Below are 27,637 nucleotides of genomic sequence, written 5' to 3' on the forward strand. Positions count from 1 at the left end.
GGGGAACCCCGTTTTGCCCACCTTCAGGAATTGGTCCGGGAGGGTCCCATGCCAGGCAATCTACTCCATGAACTCCCCAGGGCTCAAGCATTCCCTGGGATGGAGGCGGATCACGGTCACAGTCAGGGGTAAATGGGGACACCCCGCACCCTGAAAAACGTCCAGGAGCACCCCTTGCCCCACTTAGAAATGAGAAACTGACTTAGGGACACTCAGACCTAGATTTGCGTGCATGCTGGCTGCTGCTACTTCCGCAGGTGGGGGAGACTAGCGGGCCCTGAAGAGGACGCGGTGGGAATGCAATGGAGACCCTTGACCAGCATTCTGATGGGGGGCGGGATGGACGTGCCTGTTATATTCTTTGAGGTCAGATAGTGGTTGCACACAGGCAGCTCTCCTTCCCGCCCCAAAGGAGGTCAGAACTGTAGCCTAGCATAAAATGGACGCGCAAGGAAATTGAGGGAAGGAGGCAACTGTTTATTGCGTGCCCTGGTCAGTTCCACCTGCTTCTGCCTTCCTGGTCCCCATGCTCTGGAATCCAGCCAGCCCTCACGAAAAGCCAGAGGGAGAGCGGAGCACTGAAGGTTGGTGATCTCTAGGAAGCGGTCACCACACTCCTGCACTGTCCGCCTACACACACACACACACTCTCTCTCTCTCTCTCTCTCTCTCTTTACAGACGTGAAGCAGCCCCATCTAAAAGCCCAGGGCGGTAGGGGGGCGCCTCCTGCCCTACATGCATGTGGCTTCCGAGCTACAGGGTTCACCGCTGGATTCGTGGAGTCGGCTGCGATTTAAAATACGAATAGTCCATTCAACAGGATACTGGAACGGTTGGTTACCACTGGTGAAGAAATGTCTGCTGTCTGTCCATGTGCTTTGTGCATCTGAATACTACGAGCCCCGCCCCCTCCGCAGGTTAAGCCTTGCCTAGCTGGCGGTTTGATCCCACTGGCTGCTTCAGAGAAAGACAAGGCAGTCGATTACCACAATGATTTACAGCCTGTAGACCCCACACCCACCCACCCACCCCTGTCAGTTCTACACTGTCCTATAAAGTCGCCATGAGTCAAATTGACTGGCTGAAGGTGGGGTTGGTGTGTCATGCTTCCAGTCTGTGAGTGGTGGGACGGGTACATGCTCAGCTGTGAACCAAAGGGCTAGTCTGTCCAGAGGTGGGGCGCAGGAAAGGCCTGGCGAGACCCTTGGAGCAGTTGGCTCTGTAACACCGGAGCTCACCTCACCCAGGGGTTGGCAGGCCGGGAAGTTTGGGTATATGAATTGCCATTTAAAGATGTGTTTCTTCCTGTGGATTGTGGTCTACCAAGTTAAGTTTTAAAAACCTTGTGCCCGGAAGACAGGGGTCGTCAGGGGCAGAGCTGGGCTTCAAGCCAGTGGCAGGAGGCAGACCACCCCACTGCCCAGCCAGGCACACTGAGGCCCCAAGTGGCACTTGCTGGGGGCTCTCTGTGGCTGGGCAGGGGGCAGACGGGGCCCAGTTGTCATGATCCAGGGACAATCCATCGGTCCTCCTGGTAGGAACGGGGCTGAATCGTTACCTTGTGGAAGATGCTGCCAGGTGAGCTGGAAGCGGGCGGCGCCCAAAGGGCTAGGATGAGGACTCCAGGTCGCCCACAGCCTCGTTGGATTTGTACCACCAAGTCCCCCCACCCCCACCCCGCCCATGAGAACTCCCCCATGGCAGATCTAATGTCTGTGAGGTCAGAGGGCTCCCTCTGGGGCCCCCATCATCACCTCACCCCCCACCCCAAACTTGAAGGACCAGAAGACTTCATGTGTGGCCTCCAGGCCAGAGGCGGGGCTGCATTTGCATCGGGTATCTGGGTGTCTGAAGGCCATAGGCGTCCCGGGGCCCTCACCAGAAGGAGACTGCTGCCTTTGCTGGCGCCCGGGCTCACGGGTGCTTCCACCGCGTGTGCTTCTGCAGCGTGTTCTGCTCCATAAAGCGGCGCGGGCAGTGGGGGCACTGGAATGGGCGCTCCCCGGAGTGCACCCGGCTGTGCTGAGCCAGCTCACCAGCTTCCCGGAAGCGGCGGGGGCAGACCGGGCAGCTGTAGGGCCGGCCACCCCCCTCCTGGTGGATGGAGTGATGGCGAGTCAGGTGGCTGGCCCGCTTGAAGGCCTTCCCGCAGGTGTCGCACTCGAAGGGCTTCACCTCCGAGTGGGTGATGCTGTGTCGCTGCAGGTAGGACATGTACTCGAAGACACGCGAGCAGACGGGGCAGCTGTAGCACTTCTTCTGGGGCGCCGCGCCCTCGGCCCCGGGCCCCCGGGGGTTCTCCTCCTCCACCAGCACGGTGTAGGGCACGCCCTGGGTGTCAATGAGCAGGTAGTGGTTGGCCCGCAGAGGGGAGGAGGTCTGGGGAGACACCGTGGAGGAGGAAGGGCCAGGCTCAGGGGACCGGGCTGTCCGAGGGGGCGGGGCCTCCATGGCCCCCAAGAAGAGAAGCGCCTGGGGCTGGTGGCAGAGGGGTGGCAGCACCAGCATCCGGAGGGGTGGCTGAGGCCTGTGGCAGTAGAGAGAGGTTACTAGAAGGGGGGAACCGAGCCCCAATACCCAGCTGCCATGAACTTCTGCACCCCTCCCTCTCCTGGTCCTTTAACGCTCCCCTGAGCCCCCTGACTCTAGATGGCTCTTTAGCAACCACAAACTCAGTGCCTGGGCGTTGATTCGATTCAGTGACCCTCTGGGGTGGAGCTGGGCTGAGCTGAGGTACCTGGGGTTTCTGCAAGTCGCAGCCCACTGGGCGGCACCCAACACCCACAACGATGTTTCTGGGAGCTGGCGCCGACATCTTTCTCCTGCAGAGGCTGCTGGTGGGTTCGCACCCAAGACCTTTCTGTTTGCAACCACGTGCTTGACCACCGCGTCACGGGGCGCAAGTTATCTGGTTGCTAGTGTCTCTCTTCACACATCCAAGAGTCTCCTAACGTCTTGCTCCACTGTGCTCCCTCACTGGATCTCGGTCCCTCAGAGCGGCCCCTAGGAGCCCACCTTGGGTCCCTCCGCCCTAGCCACGCCCCAGGGCGTCGCCATGCTCCACCCACCGGTCTCCACCCACCCACCCCACCCCGCCTTATACCCTCTACATGCTGCATCCAGAGGGATCCTTCCTGCCCTGGCAACAACCGCCGCGCAGCACAAGCCTTCTCTGTTGGGCTACGATCTTAGGGTCCTCGGGTCTTAACCCTCAGGTCTTACCTGCCCTCTGGCCACCTCCAGGTCTCAAACCCACCTCCACCCACAACCCAGGTGCCAGCGCCCTATGGGGCTCCACCCCGGAGCCGGCCCTCGGCCCGCTCCCTCGGAGCCCTCCCGTCCGAGCCCTCTCCAGGTGTCGGCCGCACCCCGCCCCGTGCACAGGTGCCCCGGGGCCCGCCCCGCCCCTCTCGGCCGCCCGCGCCCGCCCTCCTCCCGGCCCCCGTACCGGGTGCAGCAGCCTCTTCGGTCCGGGCGACTTCGGAAGGGCCCCGGGCTAACCTCGTGATTGTAGGTGGCGGCGCGGTGGGGGAGACCCTAGGAGTCCTCCGGGAGCTGGCTGCGCCGAGCCGGGGGAGAGAAGACCCGGGGCGAGAAGAGGGTCCGAGGAGGGCGGTGGGGGCGGGGCGCCAGGGCCTTCGGGAAATGGCTCCGGCCGGAAACACTCGCCGAGATGGAGGTTCCCGGGAGCTCAGGGTCCCCCCACAGCCGCCACCCCCTGGACCCCCAACACACAGACGCAGAGGCCGAAATTGGAGTGCGGAATGTTTATTGAGCGGGAAGGGAGGGCGGGGGCGGAGGATGGGAAGAGAAGGGAGAGATACAGAGAAGAACTGGACGGCGCCCGTGCCCTTCCTTTTGTCTCCATTTCGCAGAGCAGGAAAGCGAGGCTGAGAGAGGTTAGGTCGCTTTCGAAGGCTCGCCCAGCACAGCACCACCAGGAGCGCAAGCCCGTGTTCTCCCCTCCCCGCCACCCATGTCGCGGGCCGGCAGCTCGGTCCACGTCACGCAGCGAGGAAGGGCAGTGCTTGTGTGTATGAGCGAGGGCGGGGACTTTGGAAAGACGGGGAAACTGAGGCCCGGGGCCGGGCGTGTGTGTATGGGGGTGGAGGTGGTCGTGGCGCTGCGTGGGGCGGGCGGGGTGGCCGGCTTGGCGGCGCAGAGCCGCGCTCAGTGCAGCCGCACGTGCTGCGCCAGCTCCGCGGCGTCCTGAAAGCGGCGCGGGCAGAGCGGGCAGGTGTGCGGCGGACCGGCGCGGGCTCGGTGCGTGGCGCGGTGCCGCGACAGGTGGCTGGAGCGCTTGAAGGCCTTGCCGCAGGCGCCGCACGTGAAGGGCTTGAGGTCCGAGTGCGACACGCGGTGGCTCTGCAGCCGCAGCGGGCTCGCAAAGACACGGGCGCACTCCGGGCAGCTGTAGCCCTTGCGCGGGCCGGGCTCCCCCGGGGCCGCCTCGCGGGGGGGCGGGCCCCGGGGCTCCTCCTCCAGCTGCACCGTGTACGTGTAGGGGACCCCGTTGGCGTCGATAAGCAGGTGGCGGCCCAGCCGTGGGGCTCGGGACCCGGTCGCCGAGGAAGGGGTAGAGGCGGGACCTTCAGCCTTGGGGAAAGGGGGCGCCTTGGGGGGCGGCGGGTCCATGGCCTCGGGGGAGGAGGACCGTGGGTGGGGCGGCCGCGGCGGCAGCAGCAGCATCAGGAGCGGCAGCTGGGAGCGGCGGAGGGGACAAAAGTTAAGGATCTCCCTCTCTTTTGAGCGCCCCCATCGCGACTGCTCCTTATTCCAGTCTAAGGGGCTACTTCTGCCCCTCAAAGGAACTCTGGCCAGTCCACACCTGAGTTCCATCTGGCAGACACCAGGACATCTGGGCTCCCGCCTTTCCTCCTGTCAGCCCCCAAGGCGTCACCCATCCAGTACCCCGATCCTTCCTGGCAGGCTGGTCCCCAAAATCGATTCTCTTCCTTGCATCTTGGGAACCCCTTTATCTCAGCCACTGGGCTCTTCTGCCTCCAGAACTTCCTTTTCTTCTTGAACAGGCGCAACTTCACCGGCTCCCCACACCACTAGTGCACCACTGCCGCCGCCCACCTTCCCGCCCTGCCCAGGGCGCGTTCTCCATCACTGTAAGCACCCGTGGCCGTTCCCAGTTCCCAGGGCACAAGCCGGGAGCCCCACTAACCCAGTTCCCCACTTTGCACTCCTCTCTCCTGTTCCTCCCTGGGGCCTTTTCACCCTCTGCCCACTTTGCAAACATGCATACACCCCCTGCTCCCCGCTGATACCCCAGGGCGCCGGGACCTTGAGGGTAGGGAAGCCCCCACCCTCGGGGGTTCCTGCTGAGTCCCGCCCCTGTATATAAGGCGCTGACACCTTTAGAGTTCTCCTCTGCACCTGAGGACCCTCCTGGGACTCCCCGTTACTTGGCTGGGACTAGGGGCCTCCTTTATAAACCCCACTTCTGCGCGTGCAGCCTGCAGGCCTTAGTTCGCCTTGGCCCTCGGTATCCCGAGGCCCCACCCCTCCCCGTTATGCACAGCATGCCCCTCCACCCCCCCTGGTCCCTCTCCTACTGCACATCCCCGGACCCCTGCAGGCCTTCTGCACATGCACCCCTCCCCCACTTCTACGAAGCGCCCCCGCCCAGCCTCAGCGCCCTCCCGGCTCCTCCCTCCGCCCCGGCCCCCGTACCCGGTGCTGCGACCTCTCGGGTCCGGAGGAGCGGGCCGAGGTCCCCGCGGCCCTGGGCTTCCCCAGGCGAGCGCCGGCGGCGGCGGCGGGGCCGAGACTTCCGGGAGGCTCCGGGCCGGCGGCGCCGGGGACGCGGGACGGGGGGCGCAGGGCGCGAGGGGCGGCGGCGTCCCTGGGAAAGGGCGCCGACCGAGAACGTGCGCGCCCTGCACGAAGGTTCCGCCGCGGCCGCTGTGCCCACTGGCACGCCGCCAGAGCCCCTCAAACGAGGATGGGCGCCCAGGGGCGCGAGACCCCACAAAAGAAGCCCAGCCTCCACCTACCACCACCCCCCCCCCCCGAGGGGAACAGGACGGCCAATAAACGGAGGCTATGTTTGGTACTGCATTGAGAGAATCCGCTGCACAAAGACCTCTAAGGGTTAAACGAGCCAGGCAGCCGCTCTAAGGGCTGAGGTCTGCCTGCCCCATGCCAGGGTGTTTCCAGTCACCTCACGTGCACGGGAAAAGGTGGCCATTGGATAAAGAAGACCAAAGGAAACTCAAATGCATTGGAATTAGGGTGCTAGCGAACTCCAAAAACCAAACTCACTGCCATCCAGCCTATTCCAACTCATAGCGACCCTGTATAGATCGGTCCCCGCTGGGTTTCCGGAGACTGTAGATGCACCTGGAGGAACTGCAGGTGGCTTCCTACTGTTGACCTTGCGGTAGGTGGTTGATCGCAGATACCATGGACGGATTTTAAAAGGAACAGTGCGGAATGAGATAGGTGTACCTTAGCAGTGAGGATGGTGAGCCTTCATCTCACCTGCTTTGGACACGTTACCAGATCAGTCATTGGTAAAGGGAATCTTGTGGAGGGGTGTGGGAGGAGAGGCAGGCTGATGGACGCCCCCCAGAGTGGTTGCCACAGTGGGCTCAAACAGGTAAGGATGTTGCTGCGTTGAGTTCCTACGAAGTCACTGTGAACTCAGTCACAGCCGGGTGGGGCCTCTGCTAGACGGTGCCCCACAGGGAGGGTAGTCCCCAGAGGCTTATCCTCTGTCTGCTGGGCCACACCATGTACATGGGGTCTGTAGAAAGTGAGTTCGCCAGCTGGGAAAAAGGGGAAACTGAGGCCCGGGCATGACCTGGTGCAGGGGTGGGGGAGACTCTTCCCATGACACAGGTGGGGAAAGGGAGGCCCAAGTGACACCAGGTAGAGGGATACAGGGATAGGGTGATACTGCTCCCCTTGGGGAAATGGAGGCCCAGACTACCCACCACCCTGGCAGAGGGTACGCGGTGCCCAGAAATGACCAGACTCGGCTCATCAACAGTGGGGAAGGTATAATACTCTGTGGATGTGGGGAAGCGGAGGCCCGCCCACCACACAGCCTGACAGAGGGGCAGAGGGGTTGCGATCACTCCATCGGGCAGGCAGGAAACGGAGGCCCTGGGGGCAGGCAGCAGCCTTACGTCCCAATGTCTCAAAGCACCAAACGCTGTGGGCGGGGCGCTCCCGAGGGGCGGGGCCACGGGGGGCGGCCCCTAGTGCGTGGGCACATGCTCGGCCAACGTCGCCGTGTCCTGGAAACGGCGCGGGCAGTACGGGCACACGTAGGGCCGGTCGGTGCCTGTGCGCCGCACCGTGTTGTGCGCCATGCGCCGGTGGCGCGCCAGGTCGCTGGAGCGCTTGAAGGCGCGGTCGCAGGTGTCACAGGTGAACGGCCTGACCATGGAGTGCGTCAGGAGGTGGCGCTGCAGCTGCATGGGCGAGCTGCACACGCGGCCGCACTCCGGGCAGGGGCAGCTGCGGGCCTCCGCCTCCTCCTCCTGGCCGCCGTCGGGGGCGGGCTCCTCGGCCAGCGGCCGCCGCCCCTCCTTGCGGTGCGCCGTGTACTTGTAGGGCACGCCTTGCGTGTCGATGAGCAGGTAGTAATGCGGCGGCGAGGACGAGGCGGGCGGCGGGTCCATGGTCTCAGGGGAGGCGCGCAGGGTGGGAGGCGGGTCCGTGGTCTCGGGGGAGGTGCGCAAGGTAGGTGGAGGTTCCGTGGCTTCTGGAGAGGAGCGGAGGGTGGGTGGCCGGGGCGGCAGCAGCATCACCTGGGAGGTGGCTAGGAACAATGAGGGGAGAAATGGGGGTCACTGTCAGGCCCAATGTGTGTGTGTGTGGGGGGGGTAGGTGCCCCCAGGAACCATGGCCCATCAGCACGCCACCGGCATGCCCCAGGCCAGCTGGTCACCTAGGGTGGGCAGGTTTCACAAGAGGAGTCTAGTCTGAGGCTCGGGAGAAAGACTTGGCACCCATTCCGGGAGCCTCGTGTCCCTGGTTCGAATTGCTTTATTGGAGATCTGTCTGCCTTTAAACTTACGCGGATCCAAGCAGAAACGGCACGCACGCGCAAAACAAACGTCCGCGGATCTCGGCAGAGTGCCGCCTGATTTGCAGGGGACCCGGGGCGCCGGCAGATGTAATAGCAGCCCACCGCGAGGGAGGAGAGCCACACGAGACGTGGGTGCCCTGCGCACAGAAAAGCTCCGCTGCCGGTGCGGCGTTCAAGGCGGTCTGGGGGCTCCGTCACCCGGTGAGCCTCGAACTGCTAACCGGCCGCTGCTCCTAGGGAAGATGAGGCTGCCGGCTCCCGTGGGGCGGACTGGGGGGGCCTCGGAAACCCTCACGGGGTCGCTGTGAGTAGGAACCAAACCGATGGCAGTGAGTTCGGGTTTGGGTGCAAATGTGAGCCTGCGGCTACGTGACGCGAGGGGCGCCGGGTGGCTGGAGAAACGTCGCCAGAGGCTGGCTCAGTGAACACACAACCTTCAGCTCGTTTAAAAGGGAGCCCCGGGCCACCGTGGTTATGCGTTGGGCTGCGCTCCACGCGGTCGGCAGTTTGAAACCACTGCCTTCTCTGCGAGAAACAAAAGGCGGCTTTCTACTCCCGTAGAGCGTTAGTTTTGGAAGCCCACGTGGGCAGTTCTGCCCTGCCCTATAGGGTCGCTGTAAGTCGGCATGGGCTCGACAGCAGGGCGCTAATGCTCAAAAGTCCTTGGTGATATGGTTTGCCCTTGACTGTGCGCCTAATGAGTCGGCGGTGCAGCGGAAGCAAGGCCAGGCGATCTGCCTCTGAGCAACTAGAGCCAAGAGGACCCTGCAGGGCACATGTGGCATCCCCGGGAGCTCCAGCTAGATGGCAGCACCATTTCGTTTGTCGGGTCCCCTCGAGGTGGAATCGACCCCACAACAGCAAACAGCGAACAAGGCGCGTGAAACACCTACCTGGGAACCGTGGGAGCAGGCTGGCAGCCATCCCACCCACACCTGTGCCACGGTGGCGTGGTTCTGTGTGCATTCGGGATGGGCCCCACTGCCAGGGCAGGGCTGCCCACCGGGTCTTCAGATCCCTGTCCCCCAGGCCGTTCTTCCTCGGCCGCCACCGGGTGGGTCTCAACTGCCAGCCTTGCGGTTAGCAGCGGAGCACTGAGCTGTTGGTTTCCCTGCCTGTCCTGTCCCTTGCTCTCCCAGTTCAAGGACACGTCTGCTGGACAGCGCCGCCCCGACGTTACTGAGGGGGTGGGCAGAGAACTGGACACCGGTGCTTGCCGGAAGGGTCCCACCTGAAGCTGTAGAGGGGCAGCAGTGCAGCGTTGGGCTGCCGTGCTCACAGGTCAGCAGTTCTAACCGCCCCAGCAGCTCGCCGACAGACAGACAGACAGACAGAGCCGAGAGCTCGCTGTGGACGTCATCACGTCCCTTCGGCTCACACTGACCCCGTGTGTCACTGAACGACACGCCTGTTGCTGTTTGAGCCCCTTGTGGCAGAGGGGCTTCTTGGATGACCCTCGACTGGGGCACGCAGGACGCCCTCCTCCAGACCCCTCCTGGTGACATATCCCAAGCCCTCTCGTCAGGGGACGGCCACCAGGTGGGACTGCCCAACGGCCAAGGGTCTGCTTCCGCGATGCCCTGCGCACACCCGGGCTGCCCTGGCTCGGCACCACGTGTCCAACGGGAAGGTCACTCCTTGGGGTGGGGCCGTCCTGTGCACCGTGGTGCTCAGTGGCAGCCTGGGCATGACACTACCTAACGGCGCCTCGCCCCAGCTGGAACCTCAGACCCGCATGGCGGGCTACACCCTTGCCAGCCCCAGCCCCCAGCAATAGCCCTAGCATAAGACACACAGCCGGCCGGAGGCCCGGAGTGGACCTGACGGAGTGGGAGGGGCCCGTGGACCCGCCGGCTGTGCTCTGGACAGAGCGGCCGCCAGGGTTTCCTTGGCCGCGTCCTTGGTACGAGGATTACTTCACGAGCGAGTAGGCGGGCGCTGGGGGGGGGGCTGCATGCCACGTCGGGGTCTCCGTGTCCCGCCCGCCGCCTGCGCGGCCCCGAGCAACACTGCACGTGCCGCAAAGGGCTCCTGGAGAGTGGGCCGCGGCACCCCTTCTCCTCACTGCGCTCTGGAGGCTCCGCACGGGGGCGCGGGGGGAGTCATCGTTGGTTCACCTTGGACTGCTAACCAACCGCAAGCTCTGCAGTTCCAAACCACCAGCCGATCGGAGGGAGGAACTCGAAGGTTTCTACTCCCCTGAAGAGGTAGTCTTGGAAACAACCCCCACCCCCAAGGGCGGTTCTCCTCTGTCCTGCAAGGTGGGCATCCCTCCATGGCAGGGGCTTTGGGTTGTCATTGTCCTACAGACTGGAGGGGACCCGGCGTGGACCCGGCACAGCGCGCCTGTACAGCCCATTTCAGCCCTTTCCCTGGTGGGCCAGAGGCTCGCCTGACTGCTCTGCGTCCGTCCAGGGGCAAGCCAGTTCTCTCCAAGGTCCGCCTGCACCTCACTGGGCGGGGGAGGCGCGGGATCACGGAACGCTTGCCCTCCTGGGTCACGGAGACCCCAGAACTGAGCCAGAACAGCTCCACAGGTCAGACGACAGTAGGCAGGGCAGCCGTGCCACGCAGTGCGGGGCGCCAGGGGGCTGCGGCCTGTCCTGGGTCCGTCCTGACCCACGGCGGCCCAACAGGGCCAGGAGGAACTGCCCCTGGGGTTTTCCAGGCTGCCCATCTGGCTGTTAACAGCCCAGCCAGTAGCCACCAAGCTACCAGGCCCCCAAAATGGAAACCCTGACCACTTTCTTCTAGTTCCTAAATGCTGCCTCCACCGGCCCCTGCCCCCCACTATCACGATCCCAATTCTGCCTTACAAATCCAGCTGGACCAGACAGGAACTGGACACACAGGGAATCCAGGGCAGATGATCCCTTCAGGACCAATGCTGAGAGTGGTGATACCGGGAGGATGGAGGGCGGGTGGGGTGGAGAGGGAGAGCCGATTATAGGGATCTACACATCCTCCCTGGGGGGAATGAACAACAGAAAAGTGGGTAAAGGGAGACGTCAGACAGAGTAAGACATGACAAAATAATAATTTATAAACTATCAAGGGTTCAGGAGGGAGGGGGGAGGGGGGAGGGAGGGGTAAAATGAGGAGCTGATACCAAGAGTTCAATCAGAAAGCAAATGTTTTCAGAATGATGGCAACAAATGTACAGATGTGCTTGACACGATGGATGGATGGATTATGCTGAGTTGTACAAGCCCCTGATAGAATGATTTAAAAAACTAATTGAGTAGACAGCCTCATCTTTCTGTCCCCATCCCCCAAATCAGTTGGTGGGTTAGAACTGCTGACCTTGTGGATAGCAGCCCTTCCCTTCTCCCCCTCAACTCATGGACCCCATAGGACAGGGGAGAGCTGCCCCTGTGGATGTCCAGGACTGGCACTCTGGACGAGGGTACAGAGCTTCCTCGTCGTTCTCACTCCAATAGCTGCTGGCTTCCAACTGCCGACCTTGCGCTTAGCACCCAGTGAGTAACTGCCATGTCACCAAGGCATGGGAGAGGTCAAACCTCCTGACCACCTAGCTGTTTGCCCCACCCAAAGCCACTCGGAGGAAAGGGAAAACAAAGGTGGTGTATTGACCTGTCAGTTCCTGCCTGCCAAGGGCACCCTTTAGGGCCAAGAACAACTGACCTGTGGTGTAATCTTTGTAGAGGTCGACTGCCACCTCTCCTGGCCATGGAGCGGCTGATGGACTCAACCTGCTAGCCTGTCTGTCCACTGGCAGCCAAGCCCCAACCACTGCACCGCCGAGATCCCCTGGTAATGACCTCCTGCTACTGGAGGCGCCGTGGAGTCCCCACAGCCTTGAAGGCACGGGTGCAGCCCCGTTTGGGAGTCGGCTTTCCCTGGTGGTCTTCAGCGTCTCAGTGGCAGAGATCCACTGGGACGGAACCCACGTGTAGACTTCAGAGAGAAGAAAGCCTTCCCCTGGGGCAGCAGCCCTGAACCCCGCCCTCTTGAACTGTGAGGAAACCAACCGGTTCCTCGAAGCCACCCACAGACAGACTTGCGGTATTTCTGAGACAGCAGCGCTTGCAGGCAGAGCCACAGGGGACTCATCACTGAGGAAGTATGTCAGCTCACATAGCTGAGCCCCCACCTTCTCCCCGAGTTTGCTTATGCCCCTCACCGCCTCTGCCCAAACCCTGACAGCCCCGTGTTCCGACTGGTCAGCTAGCCGGTGTCTTCGCTGCCCCAGCTGTCCACAATGGCAGGACCCAGGGTTGCTATTTTGGGACCCTCGGTCTGGCAAAGGTCTAGATAGAATGTAGGAGTTTGACACAGCATTGTTTAGATGGGTGAGCACTCAATATTTATTGGATGGACAGGTGGCTAGGGGCTCAATACAACCTGGACTAAATGAATGGATGGACAGAGACTCTGTAATACTGGTTGGATGGACAGATAGATGGATGAACAGACTCGACACTACTGATCAGGCTGGATGGGTGGGTAGGGGCCCCATCGATGGACGGATGGACGAGCGCTCACTGTGGGTTGGATGAGTGGTTCAGGGTTCGGGCGATGCTGGTTGGATGGATGGAGGGATGAATTGGGACTCAGTACAGTACTGACTGAATGGAGAGGTAAGAGCTCAATATTGGTTGAATGGATGAATGGGTGAAAGGTACAGGGTTCAATACGTTGGTTGAATGGATGGATGGTGACTCAATACAACATTGATCAGCTGGACATACAACCCCCTCCCTGGCGGATGGACAACAGAAAAATGGGTGAAGGGAGATGCCGGACAATGTTAAGATTAAATAATAATTTATAAATTATCAAGAGTTCATGGGGGGGGAGAAAAAAATGAGGAGCTGATACGAAGAGCTCAAGTAGAAAGAAAATGTTTTCAGAACGATGAGGGCAATAAATGTACAAATGTGCTTGACACCATGGATGGATGGATGGATCATGATAAAAGTTGTATGAGCCCCCAATAAAATGCTTTTTAAAAGAAAGAAATATATATAATAATCAACTGGATGGATGGGTGGGTGGGTGGATGGACGGGTGGGTGGATGGACGGATGGGTGGGTGGACGGATGGATGGATGGACGGATGGATGGACGGATGGGTGGGTGGGTGGATGGATGGTTGGACGGGTGGGTGGATGGATGGATGGGTGGAAGGATGGGTGGATGGATGGATGGGTGGGTGGATAGGGGCTCAAAGCAACATGGGCTGAGTGAGTGAATACTGACTAAATGGATGAATGAATTAAACTGCCTTCTCTTCTCCCCCTCAAAAATAACCAAACCCTGTTCAATATGATCCTGCTGAAGCCCTACCATCCACACAGGTTAGAAACGGTGGATCTCATGTCCTCTCTCCCTCTCCATCCCCAAAGCCAGTGCTCTTGGAGCCACAGGCTCCCCTCTGCCCTCCCTCTCTCGCCATGGCTGTCCCTGGCTCTCACTGTTGTCCTGGTTTCCAGGTCCCCGCTTCTCTGGCTGCAGAGAGCTCCTTGTTCAATAAGTTATCTGCCTGACTCAGGTGCAACTCCTGCCCTGTCCAGAATTTTCTCAGCCGGGCCGCCAACACCCTCAGGACGCAGCCCAAATCCCACACAGCCTGCAAGAGTTTAGGGGTCCCCATGAAGAGCCATCCTTGGCTAGCACAAACGGCTAAGGCCCAACTGGAAGGAGCTGAAAGGTTGGTGGATTGGATCCACCCAGGGACACCTGGGAAGAGAAGCCTGGGAATCTACTTCTGAGAAATCCGCCCTGGAAAATCCAACAGCTAAACCACTAACAGGCAGACCACAGGACCAGGCCGACATGCGCATAAAAAGACAGCAGGTCTCACCTGACTCAGCAAGACGCAAGGGCAAGCAAGCGGTGTCACTTCATACCCGGAGGGGACAAAAGCAGACAAGTGGGGGCTGGCGATGGCCAAAGGAGGGCTCTGGTACAAGTCTGGTGAGAACTGGCGCCCCTGCTGTGAGGCAGTGGCCAGGGTCTGCTGAGAATGAGCAGGCCTCAGCGCCCGGGGACTTTCCCGCCTGGATTCACTGCTCAAACTCAGCAGCACAGGAGAGCCCAGCGAAGCACAGGTCACAGCAGCTGCAAGTCCATCACAGCAGAAGCTGGAAACAACTTTAACATCCAATCACTCGGGAGTGAATAAACCAGTGGGGTCAAATGAGCAAAACAACTGACAAACAAAACCACCCAATGGATCACAGATCTAGGGAGACACCAGTGTCACCCGAGTCGGGGTTGACTAGACATTAACTCACACAGCTGCTCCACCTCCTCCCTATTGTTGTGCTCCAGTGACCATAGCACTTCACGCCCCGGCCAGGCCCTGAACCTGCGGGAAGCTGAACACAAATGTTTGCCTGGACCCTCCTCCCCTTGGCCCTCTGGTGGCAGCCTCCCCTCCACCTTCCAGGACCCCGTGCAAGCTGGGGAGCAAGGCACTGCCCAGGTGCCCCCTCGCATCAGGCCACAAGCTCCAGCGGGCTCCCACTTCTCATCCCTCCGGTGCCCTGCCTTCACTGTACACCAGGGCCTCTCCAGCCACCTGGCTAGACCAGTTTCTGTGCCCTCCCCAACTTTGGGCCACACCATCTCCCCCAAGTGCAGCCTCCTTCCCAGACCTTGCCCTCTGGCCTGATGTGCAACCAGCTGCTACTGTCGCCGCTGCCACCGCGACCGCTGCCATCTGTCGCCTTTGCACAGTTCCGACTCCCAGCACCCCTTAGGGCCGGAGAAGAACGGCTCCCCCAGGTTTCCAAGGCTTGGAAGACGTGGAATGTGAGGCCTTTCTCCCCCCGCACCTCTGGGTGAGTCCACACAGCCCATCTTTCAGCTGGCTTCTGAGCACCCATTTGTGGCGCTCAGTGGTGAGAGGCTGGATGTGTCTCAACAGGGGCATGAATTTTCATTTTTGGCGGGGTGGGGTGGATACAGTAGGATTGAACTGTGTCTTCCCAAAGCCTGTGTTGGAATGCTAGCCCTTGGACCCGTGGACATGGTTCTGCTTGGAATGAGTACTCCCTGCTGCACTAGTCAAGCCAGAGTCCCGTGACCTGTGGCCCTTGATCCCTCTGACCCTCAAAGACCTCACGCACGCAGAGCAGTGCTGGCCTCCATGGAGTTTTCAGTGGCTGGCTTTTGCAGGTGTATACGTGGCATGGTGATGCACTGAATACTCTGGATACTTGGGTAATGCATCGGGCTGGTAACTGCAAGGTCGGCGGTTTGAACCCACCAGCTGCTGGAGGATAGAAAGTTGGTTTCCTATTCCCATGAAAGATGGATGGACAGCCTGGGAAATCCTCAGGGGCAGCTCTGCTCTGCCCTATAGGATGCCTGGGAGTTGGCAATGATGCAGTGGCAGGAGGTGGCACTCAGGAGTGCACTCCAGCCTCGGGCTGTCTTTAGAGTCTGTCCCGGGCCTATACATTATGGGACGTGAGCGCTCCGGATCCCATTCTACAGAAAGGGAAACTCAGTCCCAGCCGCAGCCAGTGACTGATGCTGGGCTATCAGGAGGGCTTCCTAGAATCTGACAAGAGACCAGGCCTCTCAGCACTGGCCTGGATGGCTGAGAGAAGGGGGCAGGAGCCACGTGCTCCACACACAGTGGGCGGTTCAACACAGAGACACAACCACACAGCGGGGATGAGAGAGCGGCCAGCCAGCAGCTGCTGCGCCACGGCAGGGCCTAAACCCGATCTGCACGCGTCCTGCGGAAGTCTGAATGAATAAAAGCTCTCGGTGGCCACGCAGCATCGGGCCGCGGAAGGAAGGCCCCCATCCTCCTTCACCTCTCGCTCTTCAGTTCACACAGGCTCAGACCTGTAGCCTCGAGGCCCCTCCCCGCCGACAGTCCAGTTCTCCAGCCTGGGGCGCCCCACGCCAGCACCCTCACTTCCCTCTGGGGGCCGTGCCGACCCCCGACTCCCAGCCGGCAGTTCGAGTCCCACCTCCTCCTCTGCAGGAGCCCCTCTGCTCAGCGGCCCCGCCGGGCCCACCTGCCCACACATTCTCACGCCGCAGCGCCTCCCGCCCGCAGGGAAGTGCGTGGGTCCCACGCCTGGGCCGGTTGGGGGTCCAGCCTCATTCCCTTCCCGGGCTGTCGGCCCTCCCCTCTCGCCACCCCACCCCCGGGGTCGCTGCAGCCCCTCTCTCGCGGGCTGGCTCCGGCGCCCCGCGCCCGGGGGACCACTGTGTCCCGCAGCCAAGCCCTCCCCGCCGCCCCGCGCCCCCACGGCGCCGCCGGGCAGGCCCCGAGGGCCGCCTCCCCCGGGCCTGCCCGCTCCCCGAGCCCCGGCCCGGCCTCCATACCCCGGCACAGCAAACTTTCGGGTCCGGAAGTGGCCGCAGGGACGAGTTCCGGAGATGGCTCCGACATCCCGAGCCGAAGGAAGAGATGGACCAGCTTCTTCGGGATGCAGAGAGCGGCCGGAAGTGAGCCCCGGAAACCACTCCGGCCAGAAACGCACGCCCACGGGAGCACGGTTCCTAGGTCGTTTGGGTTCCTGCGCCACCCTCAGTGCCCGCCAGTCCATTTGTACTGGCAGCGACCTAATGGGGCCTGGGGAGGACTGCTCCCCACTGGGTGCCCGAGGCTGTAAGTCTTTAGAAAAGCAGATTGCCTCATCTTTCTCCCTCCAAGAGGCTGGTGTGTTTGAACCTCTGACCTTTTAATTCGCAGCCCAACGTCTAACCCACTGCACTCACTGTAAAGCGGGTGGTGGTTTGACTCATAGCGACTGAACCAAACACGATCGGTCCCCCAACATCCCAGATTATAGCCCTGGACATGCTCTGGTGCGGTTCCATGCTGCAGCACAGGGGTCCCCAGTGAGGCATCCCTGGCTTATGCAAATGTTTTGTTTCTAAGGCCATGGCTAGAGTCACGCAGCTTAGCCAAGGCTGACCCGGATCGTGCCACACCCCTCCACTGGAAGGTGAAGGGAGGAGGGCACTGAGTTGTGGTAATAGTTCCTCTTTGAAGTGCACTTTGAGTTTCAGCTACACCTAGGTAGATTTAAAATGATCATTACCATGCTGTAACCAACTGATGGAATCAGATCGCCCCCCAGCCACTATTCTGTAGACTGTGAGAAAGTGCATGTTAATTGTAGGGTCTGATACACTAGTTCGTGTTGTATTATGGTAGTACTCATGTGCTATGTCTCAACTTTGTTTTCAAAATCTTAAGGCCCAAATACAAACTTCTTGGGGGGTGGGGAGGGTGAAGGGCAATGATATCCAGCCCTAGAAGACACCTTTCTCACACAGCCTCCTGCTCTCCCTAACACTGGTAACCTTCCAGCACGCCCCGAAGCTGGAAAGAGGTCTACCTTGCCCAGCCCTGCAATTTGCATCTCACCTGGCTGGGCCATGGAGACCCAGGGAAGGATTCCCAGGACACTCCTTGCTGACGGCGCCGGTGTTTTTAAATTTTTTATATAGTTTTGAGCCTCCATACATGTATTTCTGCTTAATAAGCTCTAGCTACTTTTATTGGGTTATGATTTTAATTTTCCATTTTATTGGGAGCTCTTACAGATACAGTAATCCATAGTTCAATAACATCGAGCAGCAATTGTACAATTGTACCTACGGATTTTTATTTGTCTTGTTGAAAGGATGCACAACAGAACACACACACGCAACACTTTCAGAGGTCCAATTCAGTGGCACGGATTGTATTTTTCTGTGGGTGCAGTGATTCTCAGCCTCCTCCCCGCTTAGCATAATCCCCTGCCCCCTCAGCTTCCTATCATCCTGTGGAGTTGCCGCTGTTGGCCTGAGTCCACGCGAGCAGCTTCCAAGGCCCCAAGGCTTACAAGGTGAAGCAAGCAGCAGTGTTGGGGTTTAAGAATCCGGGGGCTGTTTTTGGCAGGCAGTTGAAATGCTTTCGCGGAGCACTAAGCTTCAGGTGTGCACACTGAACTGCAGAATATATGGAGCTCACGGGAATTTTAAATTCCGCCTTGACACACACACAGAGACAGTCATGGAAATCCGATGGACGGAGCCGTGTGGGTAGACTGCTGGGTCGCCTGGCAGCTTAGCCACGAGCCTCCCCGAGGGCCGGACGTGTCCTCAGATGGCCCACCCACTGCATCACCTCTACGACACGCCCAGCCCGCTCAGCCTCGCACCCTCCCCCCCCCGCCGGCATGTTCCCGAGGGAGTCTCCAGCCCTAACCTTAGGATGCCCCAGTCGACCCTGCGGTGGGTCACTGGGCTGGATCCTACAGAGCCCGGTGGAAGCCCGCTCGAGACCACCCCGGGGTGCCCAGCCGACCCTCCAATCCGACGCCCCGCCCTCAGGCCCGGGGCCCCGCTCCGAGCAAGCGGCGCCGCGCTCGGGCCGTGGAGCGGCCGCCCGGGAGTCCGGGGTCGAGGCTGAAGGGATTTCCAGTCTCCGCGGCGCGCCACTGGGCTGTTTCCGGGGGGGAGGGGAGGCGTCCCCGCGAGAGCCTTCCGGCCGGAAACTCAGTCCCTGGATGGAACCGTTCCAAGAGCCTTTTGTTCCAACGCCCGCAATCGGCCCCTTCTTTCTTGCGTGCATGCGTTTATTGTCTCTCGTTATTCCTCCAACACACACATCTATATGTCAGGGCGGATCTTCGGGGACCAGGGGGTCCGCAAGCCGGATGCGGGCAGCCCCTGCCTGCCCGGTGGCGTGGTCTCGAGGGGGCCGCGGGGGGCGACAAAGACCGGGAGAAGGCGGCCCTGGGCTTTGTTCTCTGCGGCTGCAGGTGTCCTGCGGGCGCGGACGCTCAGCGGCGCCGGGCACACGTCCGCACGAGGGTCGGCCCCGCCTTTGTGCTTGCTCAGGTGCCATCGAGTCACTTCCACAAACACCTGCTCGGCCCCCACAGCCCCTGCTGGGCCGGAGCCCACCCTGGGACCCCCGAGGCACCCGTGCTTTTCCTTGAGGGTGGTCCTCTTTTGCGCTGGACCCCTCCAGTAAGCAGGGCGCCTTTTCCCAGGGGGGCTGGCCCCTCGTCACCGTCTGAACAGGGGAGGGAGGGGGAATGGAGCAGCTGATACCAAGGGCTCAAGCCGAAAGAAAAACTTTCGGAAATGTTGATGGCAACCGATGTGTAAGTGTGCTTGATACATTGATGTATTGTTACAAGATTTGTAAGAGCTCCCCCCACACACACAATAAAACGATTTTTAAAAAAATTAAAAATACGAACCAAGACAATGTCTTGCCACTAGTTCAAAATTTAAAACAAAAACCCCCAAACAACCAAAACCCTTCGAAGGGACATCCTGGCTGTTTTTCTTCCAACACAGATTTGGGGCTGCTGTCTTGTTGCGGCAGTCCACCGCACTTTCAGTATTCTTCCACACCACAATTCGAATGCACCGATTCTTCACTAGTTGTCCTCGTCTTTAAAACTTTTATTTTAAGCTGAATTTACTCCCGAGCCACGTGGTTTTTGCTTCTTTGGTTTCTTCTAGGAGATCTTCTTCTTCTGTGCAGCCTCCTCTTCTGGTTTAGAAAAGATGTGTTCCTTTTCAGTAGGGGTCATCTCGGTGTGGCAGGGGGAGCTCAGGGATGAATCGAGCCCACCATGAGCTCCAGAAGTCACGTGGTGCATCTTGGGGGGCTTGGTTCCCCCGCGTGTGCTCAGTGACCAGAGAAGCCACATCAAAACCCTCCAGTTCAGCATCACGCTCTGCATTCTTAAACATGTACAGCAAAAATTCACCCTCTTTATGGGGCACCAACTGTGGGTCCAACCCCACCATTTGGCCTGGGCACAGCTATGAACTCCACCACTGTAATGTTGGAAGGGCACACACTGCTTCAGCAGAGGGACGTCTCTCAAATATCTGGTGGCTTTCCAGATACGCGGCGCCTGGATGGCCTGGGCAGTTGTCACGGGTGTTCTTGAAATGGATCCGGAGATTCTTCGGCCGTCTTGACTGGGGTGATTCTGGGGGGTTTCCTGGGTCAAGTGAGTAGTGAACCAATTGGCAGATCCCCCCAGGTCACTGGGGCTCTACACATCTTCTTTATTCATGGTCCAGATTTCCCACACGTATGAGGCTGCTGAAAAAAACATGGCTTGGATCAGGTGCCCCTTAGCCCTCAAAGTGAGGTATGTTTGCATTTGGGCACCATTTTCTTAAATTATCGACTCGACATTCAGATCCAATAAGTAGGGGGAAAGGATACAACAGAAACACACACCTCTCCTGATTGTCAACCACAAGCATCTTGTTCAGTTCCAACAACTGCTTCTTGTGCTAGGCCCAGGTTCCACGCGAGCATATTCACATTCTCTGCAATGTTGTCCGTCATGTTGATGTTCCAGACAAACCTTTGTGTAGCCAATAGGATGCAGGTGAGCATCTGTGGGAGGTACATCATCTGTTGGCAATTTGAGACTTAAGAAGGAGGGGGTGGAGGTTAGCCTGTCAACAGGTTGTAGCTTGAAGACATCATTTGGAGGCACTAAGGAGATAAATAGCTCGCTGGAGGCAGGACACACACGCACTCCCTGCAAGACATTCCTGTTGGCAAGACACATGGAGCTGCTCGAGAGCCCTGGAGCTGGAGGAGCCACGTGGAGATGCTTCCACTGCCACTGGATCCACACGACTTTCCACCCACTGGGTTGTGATCTTCCTGCTCTCAGTGTAATTACATGTGTTGTGTGAGTCTGAAGAGGACATTATATATTGGTGTCGGACATATGGGCTAATATCGGACTGATGGACTTGATCTGGACTGGGCTGGGATGCTTTCTCAATATTCAACTGCTCTTGTATATAAAGTTCTTTCCTATACACATGAGTGTTCCTATGAATTTGTTTCTCTAGTCTGCCCAGACTCACACAGTGGGTGAGTGGCTCCAGCAAGGCATGTGTCGGCTCTCAGAGTCTCGCTTTTGTCAGCACCGTCAGTGTGGCTTAGACTTCTTTCAATACCATCGGTCGTTCATTATCTGCTACCTCCTCCTGAAATGGATGGACGCCAACCAATTCCTTTTGGTACAGTGTATTCCTTCCAACACCTTTTGATGCTTAAAGCATCTTTCAATATTTTCTCCATGTAATCCTTCAGTGTTCCAACTCACGACTAGATTTGTTTTTTCTCTTCTGGTCTTCCCGCTTGAGAAACGAGCATATTCTGCTTCTAACTCCAGATGTTTACACTTTTCTTAATTTAAAAAGTTTTATAGCACGTACTTGATGTGTTAGTCCAGGTAGAGAAACAAATTCAGACACTCATATGTGTATAAGAAAAAGCTTTATATAAAAGCCGTGGTTGGTGGTATTGGTTGACCCCATTGGCTGAGTCAGGCCCACCTGGGCGATTTCACGAGCCTGGGCCTAGTTTGGCCCGCCCAGGTGTACCTCCCACCTGGGTGGGGGACTTGAGTAGAAGCAAGTTCAGTTTGGGGTCTTCATAGATGTCTAATGGTTGCCAGATGTTTTTCCAACCTCCTCTCTGGGGACCTTTGCAGGCTTGGGAGGGACGATTCCCTGTCCCTTAACTAGCTACCTAACAACCTCATTCTAAGTTTAGCCATTTTGTGCTTAACTAAACCCAACCCTTCCCCAGCACACAGTATCTCCCGCCCCATCCCCCACTAACTTTTCCCACCCCAGGCACCCAGAAGAAACCATGCTTTGTAAAACCACGCTATCTGGCCACTAGCTTCACAGGAACCAGTGCCTGCTCCAACCTCCTCCTGACGGTACCGCACAAAACCCGCTGTTGGCTAGCTTTTGGAACCAGACCCGCTGTTAGCCAGCATTTGGGGTCAGACCGACTTAATCGAGAGCTGACTTTGTCCCCTAGCAATAATAAACCTTTGTTCTTTCTGACACTTCTTGCTGTGGTCATTCATTTTGAGCCCAAACCGGAAGAACTCGATGGTACCCTGCTACCACAACCAGTTGCTCTGAAAAAGGTCACATGGGAAGGTTCTGGATAGAATGCGAGAAAAATGTGGACACAACTCAAAGCCATAAAAACGACCGGGCTGACCGATTGGATCGGGATGGCTGGGACCCTCGGGCCAACCCCTAACCACAAGACTGAGGTGCTTGCCCTCCAGGTCTGGACCTGAACTCATCGTGAGAGAACCGCCAGCCCTTTAAGATCAAAAGGGCAGCATTTTCCCAAGAGCAACTGTAAGGTAGAGACCAGCCATTATCTTACATTAAAACGAGGGGGGGGGGCGGTTCAGAAGGGTACGGATCTGCCATGAGAAAATGTATATGCAAAAGAGGACGGGACAGACGTGGTTGAGGTGCGGGGGTCCCTGAAGCATGGACACCTCTGAGCCCAGAGCTTGATGAGGGGAGATTCCAATGGATGAGCTGAATGAGAATGGGTGGCAATCGTCGAGTCTGAAACTAACCTGCTCAGCAAACGTGGACCGATTCACCAAAAAGTGTTCCCATTGGTTGACAGCAGGCAGCGACAGTAACAACAGAGCTGCTGCTTGAGGGGGATCCAGTTCGGACACGCACAGGTTTATTCCCAGCAAAGCATGCGCACACCCGTCTCGGCTGCCAGTGGATGGCCCCAGACAAGTTCTCGCAGTCACACTTGCCTTGCTGTTATCAGACCAGACCAAACTCGGCCCCACCGAGACCATGCCGACGCATCAGGGAGAACTGCCCCCGTGAGCTCCCGAGACTGTCACTCTGTGTGGGACTGGAACGTCCCGAGGAGCTGCCTGGTGGTTTCGAATTGCTGCCTCTCTGGTTAACAGCCCAGCGAGTAACCACTAGGCCACCAGGCACGGCTGCTATTTGGTATCATCGGGATTCCTTACAATAGTCTGATCCAAACAGGGGCTTCCTAGGGGATCTGCTGGGACAGTTAATTTCAAGGTCAGCTTTGAAGGTTATGACTAGTTCTGGGGATCCTAACGAGGCCCATCTTGATACACTTTCTCAAAGGACACGGGGTGATTGTGGGGGGCTGTGAGTCAGGCATTTTAAGATCACTGAAAACTGCAGGGAAGGAAAGGCCAGGGGCGTTGCCCCTGCAGTTCTTCTCCCACCAGGACGAAGCGCCTGCCGTCCAGCAAGGGTGGCGAGGGGCGTCCTACGAGAATTTCGTTGGGAAATCTTACCCCTTCGCCCCGCAGCCCTGACCTTGCCCCTTCAGAATTCTGGTTGTTCCCTGAGCTCAAAGAATGTTTAAAAGGTGTGTTAGGCCAGGTACACACAGAAACAAAACCAGAGACACTCATATGTGTGTAAGAGAGAGCTTTTTATCAGAGAACACTTGTATATTGAGAAAACATCCCAGCCCAGATCAAGTCCATAAGTCGGAAATTAGCCCATGTCTGCGATACTAGTCCGTAAATTTATCCTTAGACGCACATAACACATGCAATGATGCTGAATGCAGGAAAGTGACAGACTGGTGGGTGGAAAGTCTTGTGGATCCAGTGGTGGTGGAAACATGGCAATGCTGGTGTGGGTCTCCATGGGCTCCTCCAGCTCTGAGTGTCTCGGCAGCAGGAAAGGGAAGGCAGAGAGAGAGAAGCCCGACTCTGATGTCCGAATCACTAGAGAGTGTGTGTCGTGCCTCTCAGGAGGAAGAGATGAAGTTCCCAGAATCCTCATGAGGCCCGCCAGGAAGCACAATCAGGCTAAGACCTGATTGACAGGCCAGACTCCACCCCTTCACTCTATTTATCAAGTTGACATGAAATTATGTAATTACCACAAAAGGAGTCAGGCTTGAGTCCCGCAAGCATGCCCAAATTCTTTTACTATGCCCTAAATGCAAGGGCGGGGAATTCTTGGGACAAGGGTTAGAAAAACTATAGGTTTGCTTTTTCTTTTTTCCCTAATAAAGGTTTTTATGATCCTGTAGCAATATCTGCTGACTTATCATCACAGGCAATGACAGAAAGGTTTCAAGCCATGACCTGACCTTTCTGCATGGGTCGTAAGGTAGACAGTGGGACCCGAGATATTACATAGGGAAAACCAAACCCCACTGCCTTCTAGTCGACCCTGTAGGGCAGGGAAGAGCTGCCTCCAGGGGCTTCAGACACTACAACTCTTAAAACAAAACAAAAACCTTTTTTAAAAAAAATCAATCATTTTATTGGGGGCTCTTACAACTCTTATCACAATCCACACATACATCCATCGTGTCGAGCACATTTGTACATTTGGTGCCCTCATCATTCTCAAAACATTTGCTTTCTACTTGAGCCCTTGGTATCAGCTCATTTTTCCCCTCCCTCCCCGCTTCTCCCTTCCTCATGAACCCTTGATAATTTAGAATTTTTATTATTATTTTGTCATATCTTACACTGTCCGATGTCTCCCTTCACCCACTTTTCTGTTGTCCGCCCCCCATGGATGGAGTTATTTGTAGATCCTTGTAATCAGTTCCTCCTTTCTGCCCTCCAGCTTCCTGGTATCACCCTCTCATTACTGGTCCTGAAGGGATCATCTGTCCTGGATTCCCTGTGTTTCCAGTTTCTATCTGTACCAGTGTACATGCTCTGGTCTGCTGGACTTGTAAGGTAGAATTGGGATTATGATAGTGTAGGGGAGGAAGCAATGATAAGAACTAGAGGAAAGTTGTATATTTCATCGTTGCACCCTGCACCCTGACTGGCTCATCTCCTCCCCGAAACCCTTCTGTAAGGGGATGTCCAGTTGCCTACAGATGGGCTTTGGGTCTCCACTCTGCACTCCCCCTCCTTCACAATGATATGATCTTTTGTTCTTTGATGCCTACTACTTGATCCCTTCGTCACCTCGTGATCACACAGGCTGGTGTGCTCCAAAACCAGTTTTATTGGCATATACATGTTTCATACCATTTAACCATGCAACCCTATCAATAAGATGTGTGCATCAGCACCACAAACAATTCCAGGATATCTTCTTCTACCAAGTTCTTGTAAGCCCCACATTTGCCCCCAGAGACTGTAACTCTTTTCGCGAGGTAACAGCCTCAACTTTCTCCAGAGGAACATGGGGTGGGTTTCAAACCTTGTGATTGGTCTAACTACGACACCACCAAACCTACCGTTATCTAGTCAACGCCACTCCTGGGGAGGCCATAGGGCAGAGTACACTGGCCTGTCTGGCTTCTGAAGGCTGGAAATATTTCAGAGAGCAGACAGTCTCCTCTTTTCCCCCCAAGGAGCGGCTGATGGGTTTTGAACTGCTGACCTTATGGGTGGCAGCCCAATGGGTAACCACTACGCCCCCAGGATTCCTTATTACCCAGGCTGGTGGGTGCGAGAACCTAGCTGAGAAAGGAGGCCTGGCTCAGAATGGGGCTGCAGAATTATATGGAGAAACCTCGGGTGCCTGACGCCTGCTTTTGCCCCCGCGAAGTACAAATGGTTTAGCACCTGTGGTAGTTACATAATCTGGTGTCAATTTGAGGATTAAGAGTATAGGGGTGGAGTCTAGCTTGTCAATCAGGTCATAGCCAAGGAGGCCTCTGTGTGGGCATGGCCTTCCCCTGAGGATTCTGTGAATTCCTGGGTTTCCTCCTTGGAGGCAGGAGACACCTCTCTGCTCAATCCCTGAGAGATGCTGTACTGGCAAGACACATGGTGCTTCGCTGATGTAGCCCATGCCCTGGGAACTGGAGGAGCCACTTGGAGATTTGGAGACCCCTGCCAGCGCTGAGATGCCTCTACCAACCTGGATCCACAAGACGTTGCACCCACTGGCCTGATCTTCCTGCATTTGGTGTCATTGCATGTATTTCTTGAGTCTGAAGAGGACTTCATAGATTGGTATTGGACACATGGGCTGGGATGTTTTCTCAATATTCAATTGCTCTTGTATATGAACCCTTTTTTTATACACACGAGTATCTATGAATTTGTTTCTCTTGTCTACCCAGACTTACACAGCACCCGGTGGCTAACCCAGAGAAGAGAGGTTGGTGCCCATCCAGTGGCACCTTGGAAGAAGAGCCTGGAGCTTCACCTTCAAAAGGTCACAGCCTCTGGAGACAACATGGGCACCAGCTCTGCTCTCACACACAACGGACGCCAGGAATTGGAATCTCGATCTGGGCTTCCTGTTGCTGGGTTTAAAATGATGACCAACCAGCGGAGTGAATTTCAAAATGTGAGGACCGTTAACAGCACTACCTACTGCTGGGCCGACAGTACCGACTCAACAGCAACCTTCTATGGCTTTTCTGAGGCTGGACATCTTTACCGGAGCAGAAAGCCTGGGCTTTATCCCTTGGGGTGGCTAGGGGGTTTGAACCAGAGGCCTGTGGTTAGCAGTACAACTGCCCAACCCACTGAGCCGTCGGGACTTGTAGTAAGAGCCCTGGTGCCCTGGGGTCAGTTCTGATTGTGTACGGCAGAAGGAAACCCTGCCCGGGCCTGTGCCCTGCTCACCACTGTTGCTCTCTTAGAGCCCGGCTTTGCAGCCACTGTGTCAGTCCGTCTTGTGGAGGGGTCTCCCTCTTTTTTGCTGAACTTCTTTCTCCTTCGGATGTGCCCTAGTGGCACAGTAGATAAACACCGGGCTGTGATCCCCTGGGCCAGCAGTTTGAGCCCACCGGCCACTCTGCAGGGGAGAGATGAGACTTTCTACTTCAGGAAAGAGTCAGCGTCTTGGAAATCCACAGGGGCAGTTCCACCCTGTCCCACAGGGTCCCTATGAGTCGGCATGGGCTCAATGCATTTGGTTTTCTTTCTACTTGACTGACGACAGCACACAGCCCAAACCAAGCTCACCGCCACTGAGTCGGGTCTGGGTCATAGCGACCCTACACCTGGCTCTTTTCAAGAGTAGAAAGCCTCGCCTTTCTGCCGCGGTGCGGCTGGTGGCTTCGAACTGCTGACCTTGCGTTTGGTAGCCCAGAGCTCCTAGGTAACAGAACTCGCCCCACCACACTGCACCCAACTGCCAGTCTTGGTATTTTCATACGCGACCCACCACGACGACCCGACCCTGAGAAGTCAGGCGTGCTCGTTCCCATTTTGCAAGTGAGAAAACGGAGGCACAGCGGGGGACTCACTTGGTCCAGGGCAGCTGAAGACCATCGACTGAGACGGGAAGCCCCTGAAATAACCCCGCCACCGCCACCCGCCTCACCAGCTTCCCTCCGACGACAACCTTCGTCCCCTCCTGGGGAGGCCTCGTGGGTTCCCAAGCCCCCTCCCCGCACGGCTCCTCACGTTTCCCGCCTTCCCGCGCGGACCTTTCTAGCCTCCACTGTCCTCTCTATCGTTCCCGCGCACGCCGGCCCATCTACCCACACGCGTCCTCTCGTTTCCCCGACAACCGGCCGCTCTGCCCACCGCCAACCTCTCTATGGTTACCGTCAGATTGTTCCCGGAGATCCGACGCTAAGCTCCCTCGCGCGGCCGTGCGATCCAGGATCTGCGCTTCCTTTCCGGTTCGGTCGGTCCGCGCAGGCGGCCAGTGGGAGAACAGCTCGAGAGAAGGCCCGGCCCCTGCGAAGAAGGAACCGAGCCTTTTAGCGGGCGGCCCTGGGAAGAAGGTGCGCATCCAGGTTCTCTGCGAAAGGGCTCCGGCTGGAACCTCGAGGCAGCGAGAGAAAGGGTCCGCTTTCCCTTTAGGCCCCTAGTCTCCAAGAAG

General features: G+C 57.9%; 3 protein-coding genes across 4 annotated transcripts; all 3 read right to left on the reverse strand.

Annotated features, from left to right (window-relative positions):
• Positions 1-1,700: 1,700 nt before the first annotated feature.
• ZNF581 (zinc finger protein 581) lies at positions 1,701-3,618 on the reverse strand. The gene is made up of 2 exons (XM_075536930.1): positions 3,450-3,618; positions 1,701-2,528 (listed from the first exon to the last, which is right to left on the reverse strand). The coding sequence occupies exon 2, from the start codon at positions 2,507-2,509 to the stop codon at positions 1,916-1,918; it is 594 nt and encodes a 197-aa protein (XP_075393045.1). The 5' UTR covers positions 2,510-2,528; positions 3,450-3,618; the 3' UTR covers positions 1,701-1,915.
• A 135-nt stretch (positions 3,619-3,753) lies between these two features.
• On the reverse strand, positions 3,754-5,874 carry LOC142431415 (zinc finger protein 580). The gene is made up of 2 exons (XM_075536334.1): positions 5,684-5,874; positions 3,754-4,702 (listed from the first exon to the last, which is right to left on the reverse strand). The coding sequence occupies exon 2, from the start codon at positions 4,688-4,690 to the stop codon at positions 4,172-4,174; it is 519 nt and encodes a 172-aa protein (XP_075392449.1). The 5' UTR covers positions 4,691-4,702; positions 5,684-5,874; the 3' UTR covers positions 3,754-4,171.
• Positions 5,875-6,999: 1,125 nt separating this feature from the next.
• LOC142432010 (zinc finger protein 580-like) lies at positions 7,000-27,582 on the reverse strand. Of its 2 annotated transcripts, none has more exons than XM_075537048.1 (2): positions 27,358-27,582; positions 7,000-7,781 (listed from the first exon to the last, which is right to left on the reverse strand). In XM_075537048.1, exons 1-2 carry the CDS (start codon positions 27,545-27,547, stop codon positions 7,216-7,218), a joined length of 756 nt encoding a protein of 251 aa, XP_075393163.1. In that variant the 5' UTR covers positions 27,548-27,582; the 3' UTR covers positions 7,000-7,215. The 2 variants fall into 2 exon arrangements, with proteins under 2 accessions (XP_075393163.1, XP_075393164.1); XM_075537049.1 differs by lacking the exon at positions 27,358-27,582 and adding an exon at positions 16,367-16,477.
• Between the last annotated feature and the right edge of the window lie 55 nt (positions 27,583-27,637).

The sequence above is a fragment of the Tenrec ecaudatus genome, chromosome 18, assembly GCF_050624435.1.
Source record: "Tenrec ecaudatus isolate mTenEca1 chromosome 18, mTenEca1.hap1, whole genome shotgun sequence".
Taxonomy (NCBI): Eukaryota; Metazoa; Chordata; class Mammalia; order Afrosoricida; family Tenrecidae; genus Tenrec; species Tenrec ecaudatus.

Bases quoted from the DNA above. Each gene is read 5' to 3' on its own strand.
- LOC142431415 (XM_075536334.1), bottom strand. From the start codon at position 4,690: ATGCTGCTGCTGCCGCCGCGGCCGCCCCACCCACGGTCCTCCTCCCCC.
- LOC142432010 (XM_075537048.1), bottom strand. From the start codon at position 27,547: ATGCGCACCTTCTTCCCAGGGCCGCCCGCTAAAAGGCTCGGTTCCTTC. The intron at 7,782-27,357 runs GTAACCATAGAG...CATTGTTCCTAG, and splicing joins TCTCCGGGAACAATCTGACG to CCACCTCCCAGGTGATGCTG.
- ZNF581 (XM_075536930.1), bottom strand. From the start codon at position 2,509: ATGCTGGTGCTGCCACCCCTCTGCCACCAGCCCCAGGCGCTTCTCTTC.